The sequence below is a fragment of the Hypanus sabinus genome, chromosome 1 (assembly GCF_030144855.1).
Source record: "Hypanus sabinus isolate sHypSab1 chromosome 1, sHypSab1.hap1, whole genome shotgun sequence".
Classification (NCBI taxonomy): domain Eukaryota; kingdom Metazoa; phylum Chordata; class Chondrichthyes; order Myliobatiformes; family Dasyatidae; genus Hypanus; species Hypanus sabinus.
Window position 1 is genome coordinate 178,560,333 of NC_082706.1, and position 20,927 is coordinate 178,581,259.

The 20,927-nt window shown below is 40.4% G+C and overlaps 1 protein-coding gene across 1 annotated transcript in view; it reads right to left on the reverse strand.

Annotated features, from left to right (window-relative positions):
* Nucleotides 1-7,127: 7,127 nt before the first annotated feature.
* The window catches only part of cpa6 (carboxypeptidase A6), a 30,993-nt gene continuing 17,193 nt past the window's right edge, over nt 7,128-20,927 (reverse strand). The window contains exons 7-8 of the mRNA XM_059953415.1: nt 18,780-18,864; nt 7,128-7,407 (exon numbers count right to left, since the gene is read on the reverse strand). Coding sequence (XP_059809398.1) covers nt 7,214-7,407; nt 18,780-18,864 — 279 coding nt within the window. The 3' untranslated portion in view covers nt 7,128-7,213. The remainder of the gene's footprint in view (nt 7,408-18,779; nt 18,865-20,927) is intronic.

Below are 20,927 nucleotides of genomic sequence, written 5' to 3' on the forward strand. Positions count from 1 at the left end.
GCATTGCAGCAGTGAAGTCATGGACTCCATACAGATTACAGAGAAGGCGGTGTTTGCTGTCTGGAGGTTGATTAGGGTGGATGATAGCCAACGTTCTTCAATTGTTTAAGAAAGGCTTTAAGAATAAGCCAGGAAAGCTATTGTGAGGTATTCTAAGGGACTGGGTATGAAAGGATTTGGATAGATAGGGACTGGTTGGGGATAGTTAACATGGCTTTGTGTGTCATAAGTCATGACTAACCATCTTAGAGTTCTTCAAGGAAGTTCCAGGAATGCTATAGACAAGGCAGTGGATGTTGTCTACATGGACTTTAGCAAGGCCCTTTACAAGGTCGCACACGGTCAATCAAGAAGGTTCAATTGTTTGGCATTCAAGGTGAAGTAATAAATTGGATTAGACACTGGCTTCAAAGAAGAAGCCAGAAAGATGTGGTAGATAGTTGCCTCTCTGACTGGAGGCCTGTGCCTAGTGGTATGCCACAGGGATTGGTGTTGGGTCCATTGTTGTTTGACATCTGTATCAACGAGCAGGATGATATACAACCCTGAGATTCATTTTCTTGTCAGCGTACTCAGTCAATCTATAGCATAATAATCATAACAGATGGGACAAGTGAAGTTATCTGCTTTTGTTCAATAGCCTTATGGTTGGGAGGTAGTAACTGTTCCTCAAACTGGTGGTGAGTCTTCAGGCTCCTGAAGCTTCTTTCTGGTGGCAGCAGTGAGAAGAGAGCATGGTCTGGAAGGTGGGGGTCCCTGATGATGGATGCTGTGACAGTGTTTCACATAAATGTGCTCATTGTTGGGAAGGGCTTTACATGGAACTGCTACTTTCTGTAGGAGTTTCCATTCAAGGGCATTAGTGTTTCCATACCAGGCTGTGATGCAGCCATTCAATATACTCCCCACCAAACATCTACAGAAATCTGTAGATCTGTCAACATTTTAGATGCCATGCTGAATCTCCACAAACTCCTGAGGAACTAGAGATGCTGCTGTGGTTTCTTCATAATTGAACTTGTGTGCTGGGCTCAGGACAGGTCCTCGATATAATAACACTGAGGAATTTAAAGCCACTATTCTCCAATAAACCAGTAAACTGGGCATGCAGCATTCCACACCACCTATGTCCAACAGGGTCCTGCAGTCACAAGAAAAGTGACTAAGACAATCACTCGCTGCTAGTATGCACACCACCTTTGTGCACCAATACCTCTAAGTCACAAGCAACATCACGGTCTGCACCAGCTCCAGCTCCTTCCACTTCTCTGTTTCTCTGCCAACGAGCAACTCGCTGATGGGGTGGACTGCAGTACTTCAAGTTCTTAATGTCCAGCAGGGTCTTGTAGTTATAAAAAAACATGTTTAAAAAAAGACTATTACACCTTTCATCGACCCCATAGAAGCCAATGCATCTGAGTGCCCTGCCATCTTACTGGAAGTTTGAAAGTCACCAATTCGTTTTGCAATTGGTTGGTGGCTTCTTGGTTTGCTGCAATTTTACAGCCATTTGTTTCCTTACACAAAAACACCCAGCCATTTTTCTTGGTGTAACACAGCTGAAAAGAGGAACTCATTGCTTTGCAGGAGGATTGAGTGATTGTCAGGCACTGGGTTAGATCAGAGATATTAGCAGAGCATTTAATCCAAATTATGGATAATTTACCAACCACCTGAAAATAGAGAATCCTTTATTCTTTTAAATCTGATCTCTGGATCTTTTACTTTTCCATAAATGCAATAGTAAAATATTCTGTTTATTTGTAGGCTTCTATAATGACATGTCAATGTTCATACTTCTTGTACACTGGGGTTTTCTGGGGTTTAATCTCTCATCTAGGAAGCATATTAACTTCTTTTCAAAAAGGTCTGAATCTATATTACAGACTTAATTAAAGCTAGAAAGCAACCACAGAGAATTTTTCACACATATGTGTGACAGCTCAACATTATTAATTATGCCACAGGATGTTTTTATCTTATTGTCATCTAAACTAAATTGAACATTGAAATTTCAAATATATTTAGGTAGCTATTTTTCTGTTCACCAATTACGTGGAAAATCCTCCTGAGAAAATGTGAATCTTTCTGCCACTGTAACAAATAAAGTTCACTGTTGAAGTGTGCTGTATTTTTCTTTTGCAATTTTTCAAGTAATGATCCAAATATTTAAAGAGGATTGATTAACAGTTGATTAACAAGTTACTAGAGGCACTAGACAGTGAACTGAAGAAGTTTACCATAAACAGCTATTCACAAAGGACACCTCAACTTAGACCATAAGATATAGGAGCAGAATCAGGCCATTCTGCCCATTGAGTCTGTTCTGCCATTTCATTATGGCTGTTCCCAAATCCCATACACCTGCCCCCTCACCACATCCACTGATGCCTCAACCAATCAGAAATCTATCAACGTCTGTTTTAAATATACCCATGGTCTTGGCCTCCACCACAGTTTGTTGCAGAACATTCCACAGATTCACCCCTCTTTGGTTAAAAAATCTCTCCCTACTTCTGTTATAAAAGGTTGCCTCACAATTGTGAGGTTGTGCCGTCTATTTCTGGATACCCCTACCCGAGGAAGCATCCTCTCTATATCTACCTTATCTAGTCCTTTCAATATTCGGTAGGTTTCCATGAGATCCCCCCACATTCTTCAAAATCACAATGCGTACAGGCTCAAAGCTTCCAAACACTCCTCATATGTTAATCCCTTCATTCCCGGAATCATCCTTGTGAACCTCCTCTGGACTCTCTCCAATGACAATACATCCTTTATGTGTTAAGGGGCTCAAAACTATTGACAATACTCCAAATGCAGCCTGACTAATGTTTTATAAAGCTTCAACATTATCTCCTTGCTTTTATATTCTGCTCCATGAGGCAAAGGAGGAGATTGCTGAGTCTTTGGCTAGGATCTTTATGTCCTCGTTGTCCACGGGAATGGTACCGGAGGATTGGAGGGAGGCAAGTGTTGTCCCCTTGTTCAAAAATTGTAGTAGGGATAGTCCAGGTAATTATATACCAGTGAGCCTTACATCTGTGGTGGGAAAGCTGTTGGAAAAGATTCTTAGAGACCGAATCTATGGGCATGTAGAGAACCATGGTCTGATCAGGGACAGTCAGCATGGCTTTGTGAAGGACAGATCATGCCTAACAAGCCTGGTAGAGTTCTTTGAGGAGGTGACCAGGCATATAGATGAGGGTAGTGCAGTGGATGTGATCTACATGGATTTCAGTAAGGCACTTGACAAGATTCCACATAGCAGGCTTATTCAGAGAGTCAGAAGGCATGGGATCCAGGGAAGTTTGGCCAGGTGGATTCAGAATTGGCTTGCCTGCAGAAAGCAGAGGGTTGTGGTGGAGGGAGTACATTTGGACTGGAGGATTGTGACTAGTGGTGTCCTACAAGGATCGGTTCTGAGACCTCTACTTTTCGTGATTTTTATTAACAACCTGGATGTGGGGGTAGAAGGGTGGGTTGGCAAGTTTGCAGATGACACAAAGGTTGGTGGTGGTGTGGATAGTGTAGAGGATTGTCAAAGATTGCAGAGAGACATTAATAGGATGCAGAAGTGGGCTGAGAAGTGGCAGATGGAGAAGTGTGAAGTGGTACACTTTGGAAGGACAAACTCCAAGGCAGAGTAGAAAGTAAATGGCAGGATACTTGTAAGTGTGGAGGAGCAGAGGGATCTGGGATCATAACCACAGATCCCTGGAAGTTCCCTCACAGGTAGTCAGGGTAGTTAAGAAAGCTTATGGAGCGTTAGCTTTCATAAGTCGAGGGATAGAGTTTAAGAATTGCATGGTAATGCTGCAGCTCTGTAAAACTGTGTCCAGTTCTGGTTGCCTCACTATAGGAAGGATGTGGAAGCATTGGAGATTTACCAGGATGCTGCCTGGTTTAGAGAGTGTGCATTATGATCAGAGATTAAGGGAGCTAGGACTTTACTCTCCGGAGAGGAGGAGGATGAGGGGAGACAAGATAGAGGTATACAAGATACTAAGAAGAATAGATGGACAGCCGGTGCCTCTTCCCCAGGGCACCACTGCTCAATACAAGAGGACATGACTTTAAGGTGAGGGGTGGAAAGTTCAAGGGGGATATTAAAGGAAGGTTTAGTACTCAGAGAGTGGTGGTGTGTGGAATACACTGCCTGAGTCAGTGGTGGAGACAGATACACTAGTGAAATTTAAGAGTCTACTAGACAGGTATATGGAGGAATTTAAGGTGGAGGGTTATTTGGGAGGCAGTGTTTAAGGGTCAGCACAGCATTGTGAGCCAAAGGGCCTGCACTGTGCTGTATTGTTCTATGGTCCACATTCTATTCCCCTTAAAATAAATGCCAACATTGCATTTGACTTCCTGACCACAGACTCAATTTGGGAATTAACCTTCTGGAGTTTTGCATCTCTGATGTTTGAATTTTGATGTGAAGATATTTAGATAATAATCTGCACCGTTGCTCCTTTTACCAAAATGCATTATCATACATTTCTCAACACTGTATTCCATCTGCCAATTTTTTGCTTTCTTCTGTAATTCTTGCTTTGGCTAGTGGCTTAATATAGGGGGTGAGAACCACCCTGTCTGGCCAAACTTAAGAAATCTTGTTAAGGTGGATTCTGTGCGATGTGTCCCCAGTTACAAATCAGTACCCTGAAATAACAAACAGTTCACAATAAGCGATTAAACAATTGAGCTTTATAGTTCTTACTTTGACTATATGGTTAGTAAAGAAAACAAAAAGGAAAAAGGGCCCATTCTCATGAACCAGTCTATTGCGCAATGTTGGAGATCACTGATAAGCTGGTCATCCACCATCGACATCCTTTTAATCGTTGTTGACCTTTGGATCCTCGCTCCAAGTCCACTCTGTCTGATGGACTAACAACTCTCTCCATTCGCGTCTTCTCTCCTCATCTCTCCCCGGCAAGAGACTGAGAAAATCTGTCTTCCAGACTCACAAGAAAGAACATTTCTCTCATTGGATAGCCCTGCATTCCAAACCTCATTACCTCTAGTCGTAACCCAAACATTGCTGCTACAGAGAAACCATTACCTCAACAGTGAAACATTACAGAGAGGCCGTTACATTAACAGTGAAACCTTACAGCATGTTACAATTCCAATTTGTCCAAGTCCTGCTGGAATCACATTGCTTCCTCAGTACTACCCCTCCACCTATCGTATCATCCACAAACATTGCTACAAAGCCATCAATTCCACTAGCTAAATCATTGACAATGTGAAAAGTAGCGGTCCCAATACTGATCCTTGAGGAACACCACTAATCATTGGCAACCAACCAAAGGCCCCCTTTATTTCCACTCACTGCTTTCTGCTTGTCAGCCATCCCATTATCTATGCCAGTATCTTTCCTGCAATGCTATGGGATTTTATTTTGTTAAGCAGCCTCATGTGTGGCCTTATCAAATGCCTTCCAAAAATCTAAGTAAATGACATCCACTGCCTTCTCTTTGTCCACCCTGCTTGTTACTTCTTCAAAGAATTCTAACAGATTTGTCAGGCAAGATTTCCCTTTACAAACATCATACTGACTTTGACTTATTTTATCATTAGTCTCCAAGTACTCTGAAACCCCGTCCTTAATAATGGACTCCAACACTTCCCCAACCGTTGAGGCTAGACTAACTGGCCTATAATTTCCTCTTTTATCTTCCTCTTTTCTTAAAGAGTGGAGTGACATTTGCAATTTTCCACTCCTCTGGGACTATGCCAGAATCATGTGATTCTTGAAGACAGATCGTGACCAATGCATCTGTTAAGAAGCTTAGTTTGCTTCAAGTTGTGATAAATAAAATATAAGTAATGAACTATTTTTAAATATATTGTACAATCAGTAATTTTGAAATGGTAGCTAAAAGCAACCATTTTGCTCTTTGACTCTATGGGCAATTTGAATAGCATTTCACTATTCGTTTAAAAACCATCTTTTCTTGGAACATTCACTGTACAGTTCCAATAAAAGGGTCAAAGAACTTCAACACTTTAATTACACCCCATCATACAATTATGCTCTTCCTCACATGTGAGATCAAAGACTATTATGAGGGATAAAGGTATTAGAGAAAAATAATCTCAGATACTAGATCTGCACATATTTTTATGTACATGTAGTATATGAAACTGTTTTATACTGGGATGTATTGTGATAGTCACAACCTCCAGATGAAATCATGCCCAATTAGAAACTGAGGTGGGTATTTATGGCAAGGTTGCAGGTCAACGCATCTGGAATTTTCCCTGTGTTAGATGAGCATTTATTAATGCAATCAGCATTGCAGTACCTATTTGCACGATTACTAATCACTAGTCAAAACAAAAAACAAGGACCAGATTCAAGGAAATAGAACCGAATTAAAGGATCCACAGCATGAATGTTCTTCTCCCATCCGGTCAACATTCAATATCACAAGCAATACAGTGCATTCCCTCAAAGATCATTGTGTTTTTATGTCATGCACCTCTGTGGAAGATGGTTCTTTTATTTTGCCAGACTTATCAGCTTACCACACGTGGGGCCACTTGCAGCTTACAGCTTAACCGACGCTGCTGATTATCTGGGGACCTAGTATTGGGGTGGAATGGTGCCGTTCCCTCTCTCAGGATTTACTTCATTTCCTTGTGAAACCTTTTTCTGTGACTATCATGGGGAGATATTCTTTAAAGCTGGATGCTTTCGGCTACATTAACTGGGATCTCTTCATACAGATGCTTTCATAAAAGATACAAGTAAAGTTTTTATGGCTGAAAAGCAACTTGATGATTTTGTTGGTGATTTTTATTTCTTCAAGCTTTTGATACTTTGCAGGTGGCATGCAGCCACCATCTGGCATTCGAAAGAAGTGAACTCCAATTTGCATGCTAAAATATTTGTGTCTTTTGCAGTTGTATAAAATGATCATCTTCAGTTAAGAGTCTCTCGTAATGATCCTGTGTATATTCAATGTGATTTTAAAAAACACCACTGTCCAAAATTGAGAATTTCCTTGTTACTTGTTTATTCAGAGCACCACATTTATTTGCTTTGCTGTAATAGTATATTTGAGTATTATGGTGACAAATTTGTACCATATATGGCTGCACAGAAAGATAAAATACAGAAACAGCATTAAATCATTGTTCATTTTAGCTTATTTATGCAAAATTAAAAAATAAATCAAACTATATGGTGATAAATAGTTCCTCACTTCAATGGGCACTCTTTTAGGAGATGATTTGTAATATTTTTGATGGCTAATGTCGTCTCTGTACACGTGGGTCTGATTAGAGATTCTGGCAGCAAAAATCCATAATATCCGGTATCTCGTAGTTCAAATGCAAATGCATAGGGAATTCCTTGTTTATAGGCCCAATCAATAGAACTACCAGATATAACATCTAAAAGGCAAGAAGCAAATATATTACAACATGTATTTCAGTACATATTAGTTCAGAAAATATGGCAATAATTTTGACCCATGTTAGTTTGTTAAAAATACTTGTGCTAAATTTTTTAAAAATATTTTAAAATTTAGCACTCAAAATTTAAAAAATTGGAAGAATTTCACAGGCATAGCAGTCTTGAACTCTGCTTTTCCCCTATGTTGATAATTTTTAAAATTAAATCCAAATTTGACACATAGGAGAACATTTCAATCATTGTCTATATGCTGTGCTGACTCATCTGGAGTTAATAAAATGTAATTCTCGAGCCATTTCCAACCCTCATTGGGTACTCTATCTATCCAATTATGCACAGTATTTTTCATAAAGGTGGCAACATGAAAGGAAATCTGAATGTGATTACTTAATTCTTTATTGAGACACAGGGAAAGCTGATCAATATAGTTCAGATCATTGCCATATGGATTTTCAGAAGCATATTGATGATATAGCACACAAGGGATTTGCTAAGAGTATAAAAGCCTGTAGAATTAAGACAAATTTGGTGATATAGAATATTAAGAATGTATGTTACAGCCAAAGGAGATTATGTTCAACCAGGCCTACAGCTATATACTGCCTGTTTGAAACTTTTATAACTATGTCCCAAAAGATCCCCTCCCATTCAAATTTGTCATGACCCTTTATTAGAAAATGATCTCCACAGAAGTAGGCAATTCAACCTGTCATCTTTGGCATCCCATTAATCTTAAGGTCAAGTCTTCTGTTTTTCCTTTAAATACTGCAAGTTCCAGTTCTTTTTTTGGATGTTACTGTTTGTTTCTGTATCCGTCAAATTTCAGGCAGTGTATTTGAGACAAAAACAAACTTACGTTTGACAAAACAGTCAGTCATGTTTCCTCAGTTTCTTTAAAATCTTAACAATACAATCTTCTATGGGGTGGTGTGCTTAGGGCAATGGCATCAATATGGGTGACGCCAACAGGCTGAATACACTGATTAGAAAGGCTGGCTCTATTATAGGAATCATACTGGACATACTGGAGGCTGTAGTAGAACAAACAGCCTATTGAAAATTCTGGCAATTCTGGACAATGTTTCTCACCCTCTGCATGCCACCTTGGCTGAACAGAGGAGCACTTTTAGTTAAAGACCAAGACAACTGTGCTGCTCCAAAGAGCACTATATGAAGTCATTCTTACCCTCGGCCATTATGCTCTACAATGAATCAACCTATTGCTGGGTAAGTGATGACCCCTTCCTGTTAGGCAGTTTGAGGCAACTTATTTTTTTTATTCTTTCTTACTTCTCTTCTGTTTGTATATTTTAAATCTGTGCACTGGTAATGCTACTGTGACAATACATTGTTTTCTCAATCCCTCTAAGGAGAATAACTCCAGCTTCTCCAGTCTTGCTTTATACCTGAAGACCACTATTATAAAATTTAATATTCTGGTAAATCTTTACATCCTCCTCCAAGGTCTTAACATGCTTCCTGATTGGTTATGTATTGATCTCAACAGTGTTCCTGATGAGGCCTAACCAGGTTTTGCAAGTTTTTTCCTGTAAGCATTTGGAGCAGCCTTCTCAACTATACACAACCCTTTGAAGGCAGTAATACATGTGCAAAGTATTTGTTTTTCCAGGTTTTTGAAATTAAGCCATTTAGTCCATTCTTCCATTTTACTGTATTAAATTTAATTTGCCATTTCATTTGTCTTTCATGGTACCTTGAAGCACGTTCTCCAAATTTCTGGGCTCTTATCTGAAATTTATGTATCCAGCTTCAGACCTTTGATACATAGCTGAAAGGATGGTTTTCTTTTAAACTACTGGGAATAGCATTGTATACCTTTTTCTTGTCTGATCAAACATGCTCAGAATGAATCTTCTGTCAGTTATCCAACATTGATTCTCTGCTGTTACTCTCTGTATAATGATATAGATTTTGCTCTCTTTGGCATTTTACCCAGTGCCATTGAAAGATCTCACAGGCATTACATCACGACTTTCATCATCCAATACTTGCACAACACCACAATCGTTGGTAAGGTTAGTCATCTCAATTTTCCTTTAAGTGCAATTTGCCTCTTGCAAACTAATTTATTATTCCAAATGTTACTGTCCCGCAAATGTTTCCCACCATTAACATATGGCTGACTCTACTGTCATTTCCGGATTTATCTTGTTTTGTTTCTAAACAGAAATAAAACATTTTCAATCTCAAAACATCTGAAAGCATTCCAATATGCAAAAAAAAAAGTGGAAGACTATAGTCAAGCCTATTTCAATTTCCACTTTACTTCCCTCTGTAACCAGGATGTATTCCATTTAGAGCAGGTGACTTTTAAATTTTAAAAACTGTCAATCTTTAAATATCTCCTTTCTATTCTTACTTTAACCATTCATTCTGATGCATCTTTATACTGTTAAATTGACATCATCCTCTGCTCAAATAAAAACAACAAGTACCTACTAAGATTTTAATATACTCTTTGACATTCAGCTACAGATATTAAAAGATTTGTTCACCATCAGAGAGAAGAAAGAAGCTGAAAAAATTACTGCCGACCCCACCCACCTTAGCAGTTACCTATTCATTAGACTGCCATCAGGGAGACACTACAAGTCCATCACTACCAGGACTACACGTCATCTACAAAGCTTCTATCCCGTAGCTATCCAGCTTCTCAACAAAACTCACTCAGGTCTAGTCAAGAAAAGCTTACAAAAGGTTCAGAGAGCTAGGTAATGTTAGGGATCTAGAAGATTATACGGCTAACAGGAAGGTGCTTAAGAAGGAAATTAGGAGAACCAGAAGGGGCCATGAGAAGGCCTTGGAGGGCAGGATTAAGGAAATCCCCAAAGCACTCTACAAGTATGTGAAGAGCAAGAGGATAAGACGTAAAAGAATAGGACCTATCAAGTGTGATAGTGGGAAAGTGTGTACGGAACTGGAGGAAATAGCAGAGGTACTTAATAAATACTTCAGTATTCACTATGGAAAAGGATCTTGGTGATTGTAGTGATGACTTCCAGCAGACTGAAAAGCTTGAGTATGTAGATATTAAGAAAAAGGATCTGCTGGAGCTTTTGGAAAGCATCAAGTTGGATAAGTCACCAGGACCAGACAAAATGTACCCCAGTCTACTGTGGGAGGCAAGGGAAGAGATTGCTGAGCCTCTGGCGATGATCTTTGCATCATCAATGGGGATGGAGGAGGTTTTGGAGGATTGGAGGGTTGCAAATGTTGTTCCTTTATTCAAGAAAGGGAGTAGAAATAGATCAGGAAATTATAAAACAGTGAGGCTTACCTCAGTAGTGAAGGGTTTCAGCCCGAAATGTCATCACTACCTCCTCCCATAGATGCTATCTGGCCTGCTCTGTTCTGCCAACATTTTGTGTTTTTATTTAGTCTCACCTCAGTGGTTGGTAAGTTGATGGAGAAGATCCTGAGAGGCAGGATTTATGAATATTTGGAGAGGTATAATATGATTAGGAATAGTCAGCATGGTTTTGTAAAGGGCATTTTGTGCCTTACGAGCCTGATTGAATTTTTTGAAGATGTGACTATAAACATTGATGAAGGAAGAGCAGTAGATGTAGTGTATATGGATTTCAGCAAGGCATTTTATAAGGTACCCCATGCAAGGCTTACTGAGAAAGTAAGGAGGAATAGGATCCAAGGGGACATTGCTTTGTGGATCCAGAACTGGCTTGCCCACAGAAGGCAAATAGTGGTTATGTACAGGTCATATTCTGTATGGAGGTTGGTCACCAGTGGTGTGCCTCAGGGATCTGTTCTGGGACCCTTACTCTTCGTGTTGTTTATAAATGACCTGGATGAGGAAGTGGAGGGATGGGTTAGTAAGTTTGCTGATGACACAAAGGTTGAAGTGTTGTGGATAGTGTGGAGGGTTGTCAGAGGTTACAACAGTATATTGGCAGGATGCAAAAACTGAGCTGAGAAATGGCAGATGGAGTTCAACCCAGATAAGTGTGAAGTGGTTCATTTTGGTAGGTCAAATTGAATGACAGAATATAGTATTAATGCTAAGACTCTTGGCAGTGGAGGATCAGAGGGATCTTAGGGTCCGAGTCCATAGGACGCTCAAAGCAGCTGCGCAGGTTGACTCTGTGGTTAAGAAGCGAAGGGGTATTGGCTTTCATCAATCATGGAATTGAATTTAGGAGCTGAGAGGTAATGTTGCAGCTACGTAGGATACTGGATAGACCCCACTTGGATTACAGTGCTCAGTCTGGTCGCCTTACTACAGAAAGGTTGTGGAAGCCATAGAAAGGGTGCAGAGGAGATTTACAAGGATGTTGCTTGGATTGGGGAGCACACCTTATGAAAATAGGTTGAGTGAACTCAGCCTTTTTTCCTTGGAACGAAGGAGGATGAGAGGTGGTCTGATAGAGGTGTATAAGGTGATGAGAGGCATTGATAGTGTGGATAGTCAGAGGCTTTTTCCCAGGGCTGAAATGGTTGCCACAAGAGGACACAGGTTTAAGGTGCTGGGGAGTAGGTACAGAGGAGATGTCAGGGGTAAATTTTTTACTCAGAGAGTGGTGAGTGCGTGGAATGGGCTGCCGGCAATGTTGGTGGAGGCAGATATGATAGGGGCTTCAGATAGGTACATGGAGCTTAGTAAAATAGAGATCTACAGGTAAGCCTAGTAATTTCTAAGGTAGGGACATGCTCGGCACAATTTTGTGGGCTGAAGGGCCTGTATTGTGCTGTAGGTTTTCTATGTTTTCCTTTGTTTAATACCCTAACTGTCCCATCAGAACACCTATTAAATGGTCTTTCCTGCTCTCCATGTTTTGTTGATAATTACTTAGTCTGTTTATATGTTCACACCAATTTAAGTTTGATTATTGGCATTAGCGCATATTGTGGTCTGCTATTTGTTGATCGCTCATGGCCATTTGCTCCATTGATTATTGTTTGTTTTTGTGTTGTCTGTTGTATGTCCTTTGTTTCACGGAATCCTGGTTAACCCCTTCTGTACCAGTTGCAGTGATTCAGATTAACGGGTTTACTATATATCATCAGGATAGATCTACAGAGTCTCTCAAAAGCAGAGGTAGAGGAGTATGCCTCATGACCAACTCTTCTTGGTGCACAAGTTGCTCACCAGACCTGGAATATCCAGCAGTAAAGTATTGTCCTTTTCACTTACCACAGGAGTTCTCTGGGGTCATTCTGGTAGGAGTTTACAGTCCATCTCAGGCCAATGTCAAGTAGGCTTTAGATGATCTGAGTAATGGGATCTACATGCATGAAACAGCGCACCCTAATGCCTTCACCATAATTTTGGGAGATTTTAACCAGGCCAGTCTGAAAAAAATCACTAAGCATCTACCATCAACAGATCACTTGCAATACCAGAGGAAACAACACACTGGACCATTACTACACCACCATCAAGGATGCTTACTGTGCTATTCCACACCCTCACTTCAGGAAGTCTGATCACCTGGCTGTACTTCTACTCCCTGAGTATAGGCAGAGATTGAAGACTGCAGCACCAGCAGTGAGGACCAAGAAGGTATGGACAAGGGAAGCACAGGAGCGCCTACAGGACTGCTTTGAATTGGTGGACTGGACTGCATTCAGGATTCATCTTCAAACCTGGCTGAGTATGCTGCAGTTGTCACCGACTTCATTAAAACCTGTGTGGATGAGTGTGTGCCTACAAAGACTTAATATACATTCCCAATCCAAAAGCTGTGGATGAATTAGGAGGTACATCATCTGCTGAAGGCATTCAAGTCTGGCAACCCTGGCATGTACCAGAAAACCAGGAGTAAGAGCATGAGAAATAAGAGCAGGAATAGGCCATTTGGCCCATCGAGCCTGCCCCACCATTCAATAAGATCGTGGCTGATCTGTCCGTAAACTCAGCTCCATCTACCTGCCTTTTCCCCATAACCCTTAATTCCCCTACTATGTAAAAATCTATCTAATTGTATCTTAAATATATTTAGTGAAGAAACCTCAACTGCTTCCCTGGGCAGAGAATTCCACAAATTATCACTCTCTGGGAAAAACAGTTTCTCCTCATCTCAGTCCTAAATCTTCTCCCCTGAAACTTGAGGCAATGTCCCCTAGTTCTAGTCTCACCTACCAGTGGAAACAACTTCCCTGCCTCTATCTTATCTACCCCTTTCATAATGTTATGTTTCTATAAGATCCCCTCTCATTCTTCTGAATTCCAGACAGTATAGTCCCAGGTGATTCAATCTCTCCTAACAGGTTAACACCTTCATCTCTGGAATCAACCCGGTGAACCTCCTCTGCACCGTCTCCAAAGCCAGTATATCCTTCCTCAAGTATTGAGACCAGAACTGCACACAGTACTCCAGGTGCGGCCTCATCAGTACCCTGTATAGTTGCAGCATGACCTCCCTGCTCTTGAATTCAATCCCTCTAGAAATGGCCAACATTCCATTTACCTTCTTAATAACCTGTTGTACTTGCAAGCCAACCTTTTGCAATTCATGCACAAGCACTCCCAAGTCCCTCTGCAGAACAGCATGCTGCAATCTTTCACCATTTAAATAATAATCTGTTCTTCTATTATTCCTTCCAAAGTGGATGATCCTGCATTTACCAATGTTGTATTCCATCTGCCAGACCTTGGCCACTCACTTAACTATCTATATCCCTCTGCAGACTCTCCACATCCTCTGTACAATTTGCTTTTCCACTCAAGTTAGTGTAATCTGCAAATTTTGCTACGCTACACTCAGTCCCCTCTTCCAAATGATCAGTGTAAATGGTAAACAGCTGTGGGGCCAGCACCAACCCCTGTGGCACCCCACTCACCACTGACTGCCAACCGGAGAAATACCCATTTATACACTCTGCCTTCTATTGGTTAACCAATCTTCTATCCATGCTAATACACTTCCTCCGACTCCATGCATCCATATCTTATTTATAAGTCTCTTGTGCAGCACCTTATCGAACGCCTTCTGGAAATCCAAGTATACGACATCCACCTGTTCCCCTCCACCCTCTGCATTCATTATGTTCTCAAAGAACTCCAGTAAGGTAGAATCTCAGGTGGTGATGAGAGGGGGTACAGGAGTGAGATATGCCAACTAGTGGAATGGTGCCGCAGCAACAACCTGGCACTCAATGTCAGTAAGATGAAGGAGCTGATTGTGGACTTCAGGAAGGGTAAGACAAAGGAACACATACCAATCCTCAGAGGGATCAGAAGTGGAGAGAGTGAGCAGCTTCAAGTTCCTCAGTGAGAAGATCTCTGAGGATCTAACCTGGTCCCAACATATCAATGTAGTCATAAAGAAGGCTATAGACAATGGCTATACTTCATTTGGAGTTTGAAGAGATTTGGCACGTCAACAAATACACTTAAAAAGTTCTATTGTTGTACTGTGGAGAGCATTCTGACAGGCTGCATCACTGTCTGGTGTGGCGGGGCTACTGCACAGGACCAAAAGAAGCTGCAGATGGTTGTAAATCTAGTCAGCTCCATCTTGGGCTTTAGCCTACAAAGTACTCAGGACATCTTTGGGAAGCGGTGTCTCAGAAAGGCAGCGTCCATTATTAAGGACCTCCAGCACCTAAGGCATGCCCTTTTCTCACTGTTATCATCAGGTAGGAGATACAGAAGCCCGAAGGCACACACTCAACGATTCAGGAACAGTTTCTTCCCCTCTGCCATCCGATTCCTAAATGGACATTGTAGCTTTGGACATTGTATTTCTGTTCTTGCGCTTTTAAAAAAATCTATTCAATACACGTAATTGATTTACTTGCTTATTATTATGTTTTATTTTATTTATTTTTTTCTCTCTCTCTGCTAGATTATGTATTGCATTGATCTGCTGCTGCTAAGTTAACAAATTTCACGTCACAAGCTGGTGATAATAAACTTGATTCTGATTCTGATATTGTCCTGTGTTTTACGCTTGTCACTGAACCATAATCAATTCTGACAATAAAGTGATTCTGATTCATTTGCTTCCATAGATGCTGCCTGTCTTGCTGAGCTCTTCCTGCATTTTGTATGTGTTACTATACTTAGTATCCCAGTTCCTTTTCTTTGAAGTAACTCCTTTGTATTTTCTATGTTCACCTGGGATCCCTGTTGTCTTTTAACTTTTAATATAGCCTTCTGTCTCACTTTAATCTCAATTTCTTTAGTCATCTGGGGAGCATCAGGATTTCAAACTGTCTTCCACAGTACTGGTAACCTTCCCATGCAGACTCTGTTGTCAGCTCTGTTGATTGGCAACCATCCACAGTTCCTTCCTAAACCAGGATTTGTCTCATCATCCAAGGAATTTCTTGTGCACCATTTCACCACTATAGGTTTTAACCCAAGTTCCCTACATACGCATGCACATGGAGTTGGCAGTAATTCAGCAGCTAGTACCTTTGAGATATATTTTTATTTCTTTACTTACTCCTGCACATTTTTTCTATCTACGATCTATTCGGAGTATCCTCAAAATTTCTGCAGCCTCTCTATAATGTCTTTTTCTCTGACACAAGAGTAAAAACAAAACATAGGCAATCTACATTGTCCATTTATTTTCCTAATTTCTCTCTTTCTATGCTTGATTGCTCTGGACTGCATACTCCCAGAACACAACAATCCTCACTGTTATTTCCCAATGAATACCTGTTTGTGAGATGCATTCCTAGTGGATTTCTACTCTGGATAGAACTGAAAAGATTTCTTTAACCAATAACACATGATTTGTCCTGCTGTTCCTAAAAACAAAATGATTCTCAAAGGTACATGGAGCTTAGAAAAATAGAGGGCTATGCGGTAGGGAAAATCTAGGGAGCTTTTGGAGTAGGTTACATGGTTGGCACAGCGTCATGGGCCAAAGGGCCTGTAATGTTCTGTAGATTTCTATGTTCTATGTAATAGTTATCCCAATATTTGGGTTAAAAGTATCTTGGCAGGCTAGTAATCTGTTTATTATTTGTCCCAGAGTTTAAAATGTCCCTTTTGCACCAAATTTACACAAGCACAAATTCTTGTACCATTGCATTCATCACATTCCCACCTGTGTGCACTGTGTTCCTCAAATACCTGACTTTTAAAAGCAGTTTAGTTCAAATTCGTCCAACATTTGCTGATAGCTATTCTATAACTAAACACATTTTAAAAAATATTATAACAGGTACAATTAGAAGAAAAGAAGGAGTGCTGATGGAGAAAAATTGTCTGTGAGATAGAGAGCTCTCTGATAGAGAGTTTTGAATGATCAGATTGCAGTTCCAGCTATGGAAAATCACCCAGATGATTCCAATGTTTGTTTTAAACTCCAATTAGTATATTTATTCTTTTTTTGTACTTTCCTATATGTCTGCAGACATTTAAATTTATTTATTCTTCCTATTATAATTCTCCAGTTTTAACTTTCTAAATTTTCAATTTTTTTCAACTAGTTGACTCCATTTTGCAACACTATTTGGCATCATTAACATTAATTTGGAAGAGCAAGTGAGAAAGAGACATTGTTGTCGGGTGGGAGCTATTTGAAAGGAACAAGTTACATGAGGAGTGAATTTTATGTGAGCCAATAAAAAAACAAGGTGTAAGCAGAATGGCCATTGTTGGAGTGGGTCAGTGTTAAGAGTGGGAGGCTTTGGCTCAACAGGGTTAGGCAAGCACAGGCAGAGGTTCTAAGTCAGTCTTTTCCCTCTTTCTTTGTCTATTAGTAAATAGCTACTGCATTCAGAATGTGTCCAGAGCTACTGGTTTGTTACAGAGATGTGGGAACTCTGGGTAATCTCAACTGTCCCTGATAACTACATCTGTACAAAGTGCACCAGGCTGCAGCTCCTTAGAGATCACGTTAAGGAACTGGAGCAGTAGCTCAATGATCTTTGAGTTATACAGGAGAATGAGAAGGAGATAGATAGAAGCTTTAGGGGGATGGATAGTCACCTCTAAGTTGTAGGAGTCAGGTGCCAGGATGACTGTCAGGAGACAGAAATGGAATATGCAGCTAGTGTAGAGTGCCCTTGTGGCCGTTCCTCTTGATAATAAGTATACCACTTTGGATGCTGTTGGGGAAGATGACCTACTGGAGGAAACTGTAGTGGTTAGATCTCTAGAACTGAGTCTGGTTCTGTGGCTCAGAAGTGAGAGGGGGGTGAAGAAGAGGAGTGAAGTAGAGATAGTGAATTCCATAGTTAGCAGAGCAGACAGGAGATTCTGTGGATGTGAAAGAGACACCCACATGATATTTTGCCTCCCAAAGGTCAGGGTCAGGGATGTGTCTTACTGGGTTCACAGCATGTTAAAGGAGGAAGGTGTGAAGCCAGAAGTCAAGGTACATTTAGGTACCAATGACATAGGTAGGAAAGGGAATATGGGGAATTAGGTAGAAAGGTGGAAAGTAGGACTTCCAGGGTAGTAATCCCACATGCAAGTGAGGTTAAGAATAGGATGATTTGGCAGGTGAATGTACGGCTGAGGAAATGGTGCAGGAGGCAGGGTTTCAGATTTCTGGATCATTGCCATCTCTTCTGGGGAAGGTACGTCCTGCAAAAAAAAAGACAGGTTACTCTTGAAACTGAGGGGGACCAATGAGAACTGGAAAATTGCAAATGTCACTCTTCAAGAAGGGAGAGAGGCAGAAGAAAGTATAGGCCAGTTAGCCTAATTTCAGTGGCTGGTAAAATGTTGTAAGACCATTATTAAGGATGAGATTTTGGAATAATTGGAAACACATAATGAAGTGGGCCAAAGTCAGCATGGTTTCCTTAAGGGAAAAATATTGCCTGACAGATCTGTTGGAATTCTTTGAGGGGAAAAACAGGCAGAATAGACAAAAGGAGAGTCGGTGGATGTTGCTGATTAAATTTTCATAATACCTTTTACAAGATGTCATAAATGATGCTGCTTAACAAAGTAAAAGCCCATGGTACTACAGGAAAGATATTAGCATGGATAGAAGTTTACTGATTGGCAAAAGGTAAAGGATGGGAATAAAAGGTGCCTATTCTTGTTGAACTGATTGGTTTAATATTGTTCCTATGTCTTATTCTCTTGGTTTGTATTAGATCTCTTTTACATGGCCATCAGCAACATCCAACCCCAAACTCTGTCGCCCCAGCAAATGTTCAGCCCTACTCAAGGGCTTCAGAGAGCTGACAAAAGCCAAACCTCAAAGTTTCTTTTTATAGATATTCTGTAGCCTGAGTCATTTAATTATTATTAATTCACCTAGCAAATTGCATGTGCCCTTATTTCACTTATTTGTGATAGATTTTCTTCATAACTAGAAATTAAACATAATTTCAGTTGTGTCTACTTGACCTCTACTGCAGCCCAATTTAAATACTATCTATTTTGCAAACTTACACAAAGTGCTAGATGCTGGTCCATGTTTATATTTGCTACCATACACAGAGCGAAGAGCATTGACAGCTTTGAATGCTGCAGATTCCTGAAAAATGAAACAAAAATAATCAGATTATTTACATCATATTAGTTGAATTTAAAAAGCAACAGTTTTAGTTCGTGAATTTGATAATATCAAAATAATCAAAATGCATGATTTTGTGGATCATAAAAGTAAATAAGTTGATATGACAGTATATGGTTATGCATTAAACAATGGCTCAGAAATTGCTAGAGACCACATTTGATTTGAGGGTCACAAATTTCCTGAACTTCACTTGGGAAGTTTGCATAACAGTTGTACAGTGAGTCTCTCAGTATTGAAATTGGCATTTTCAGCTTCAGACATCTAAGCTGGCATGTAGTGCAACAGGTAGTTTTGTTTTTCAGCCTGTTCCTTTAGGAACAACTCACAATGAAACAGCACTTTCTCTTTGGGTGTTGTTGCCAAGGAAAATTAAATGAGGAGATGGATTCCCCAAAAGGTTCTAAGACACACAGAAATGTCACATCAGCTCTCCTGCAGCAGATAGTGAGGTCAGCTGAGATGATCATCGGGGTCTGTCTTCATGCCATTACAAACATTTACACCACACGCACTCCTCAGACAAACTCTTCTCCTTCCTGCCATCTGGCAAAAGGTACTGAAGCATTCGGACTCTCACGAGCAGACTACATCATTTATTATTATATTGAAATTTGTCCTCTACTGTGCCTATTGTTTTGTTTATTATTTATTTATTAATTATTAGACAATAGGTGCAGGAGTAGGCCATTCGGCCTTATTGTATTGCTCTGCACTGTTCTGTGCATTTTATGTAGTTTTGTATAGGTCTGTAGTCTAGTGTAGTTTTTGTGTTGTTTCATATAGCACCATGGTCCTGGAGGAATGTTGTTTTATTTTTACTGTGTACTGTACCAGCAGCTTATGGTCGAAATGACAATAAAAAGTGATTTGACAGACAGACATACTTTATTAATCCCGAGGGAAACTGGGTTTCATTACAGCCGCACCACCAAGAATAGTGAAGAAATATAGCAATATAAAACCATAGATAATTAAATAATAATAATAAGTTAATCATGCCAAGTGGAAAAAATAAGTCCAGGACCCGCCTATTAGCTTAGGTTGTCTGACACTCTGAGGGAGGAGTTGTAAAGTTTGATGGCCACAGGTAGGAATGACTTCCTATGACACTCAGTGTTACAACTCGGTGGAATGAGTCTCTGGCTGAATGTACTCCTGTGCCTAACCAGTACATTATGGAGTGGATGGGAGTCGCTGTACATGCAACTTGGACAGCATCCTCTTTTCAGACACCACCGTCAGAGAGTCCAGTTCCATCCACAACATCGCTGGCCTTACGAATGAGTTTGTTGATTCTGTTGGTGTCTGTTACCCTCAGCCTGCTGCCCCAGCACACAACAGCAAACATGATAGCACTGGCCACCACAGACTTGTAGAACATCCTCAGCATCGTCCGGCAGATGTTAAAAGACCTCAGTCTCCTCAGGAAGTAGAGACGGTTTTGACCCTTCTTGTAGACAGCCTCAGTGTTCTTTGACCAGTCCAGTTTATTGTCAATTCGTATCCCCATGGTGTAATCCTCCACCATGTCCACACTGACCCCTTGGATGGAAACAGGGGTCACCGGTTCCTTAGCCCTCCTCAGGTCCACCACCAGCTCCTTAGTCTTTTTCACATTAAGCTTGACTTGACTTGATGTAGTAGCAGAGCAGATTCGATGGGCCAAATGGCCTATTTCTGCTCCTATATCTTATGGTCTTTATTGTTCTATGCTGGATTTCAGTCCTGATGAAAGGTCTCTACTCTAAATGCAGACTAGTTATTTTCCTCCATAGATGCTGCCTAACTTAGTGAATTCCTCCAGCAGTTTTTGTCTGTGACTCAAGATTTCCAATCTGCAGAATTTCTTGTCTTTATGTATGCTGGATTAACCCATTTTCAACTGCATATCAACATTTCTTCCAAGTTGTGTAAATCTGAAGATCAAACTTTCATGGTAAGCTTAAAAGATTGGCCTAGTTCAGCTTTGAAGTACTGCTTATTTGTTGTATGGAAGTGCAACAAAATTGTGTCAGTAGATG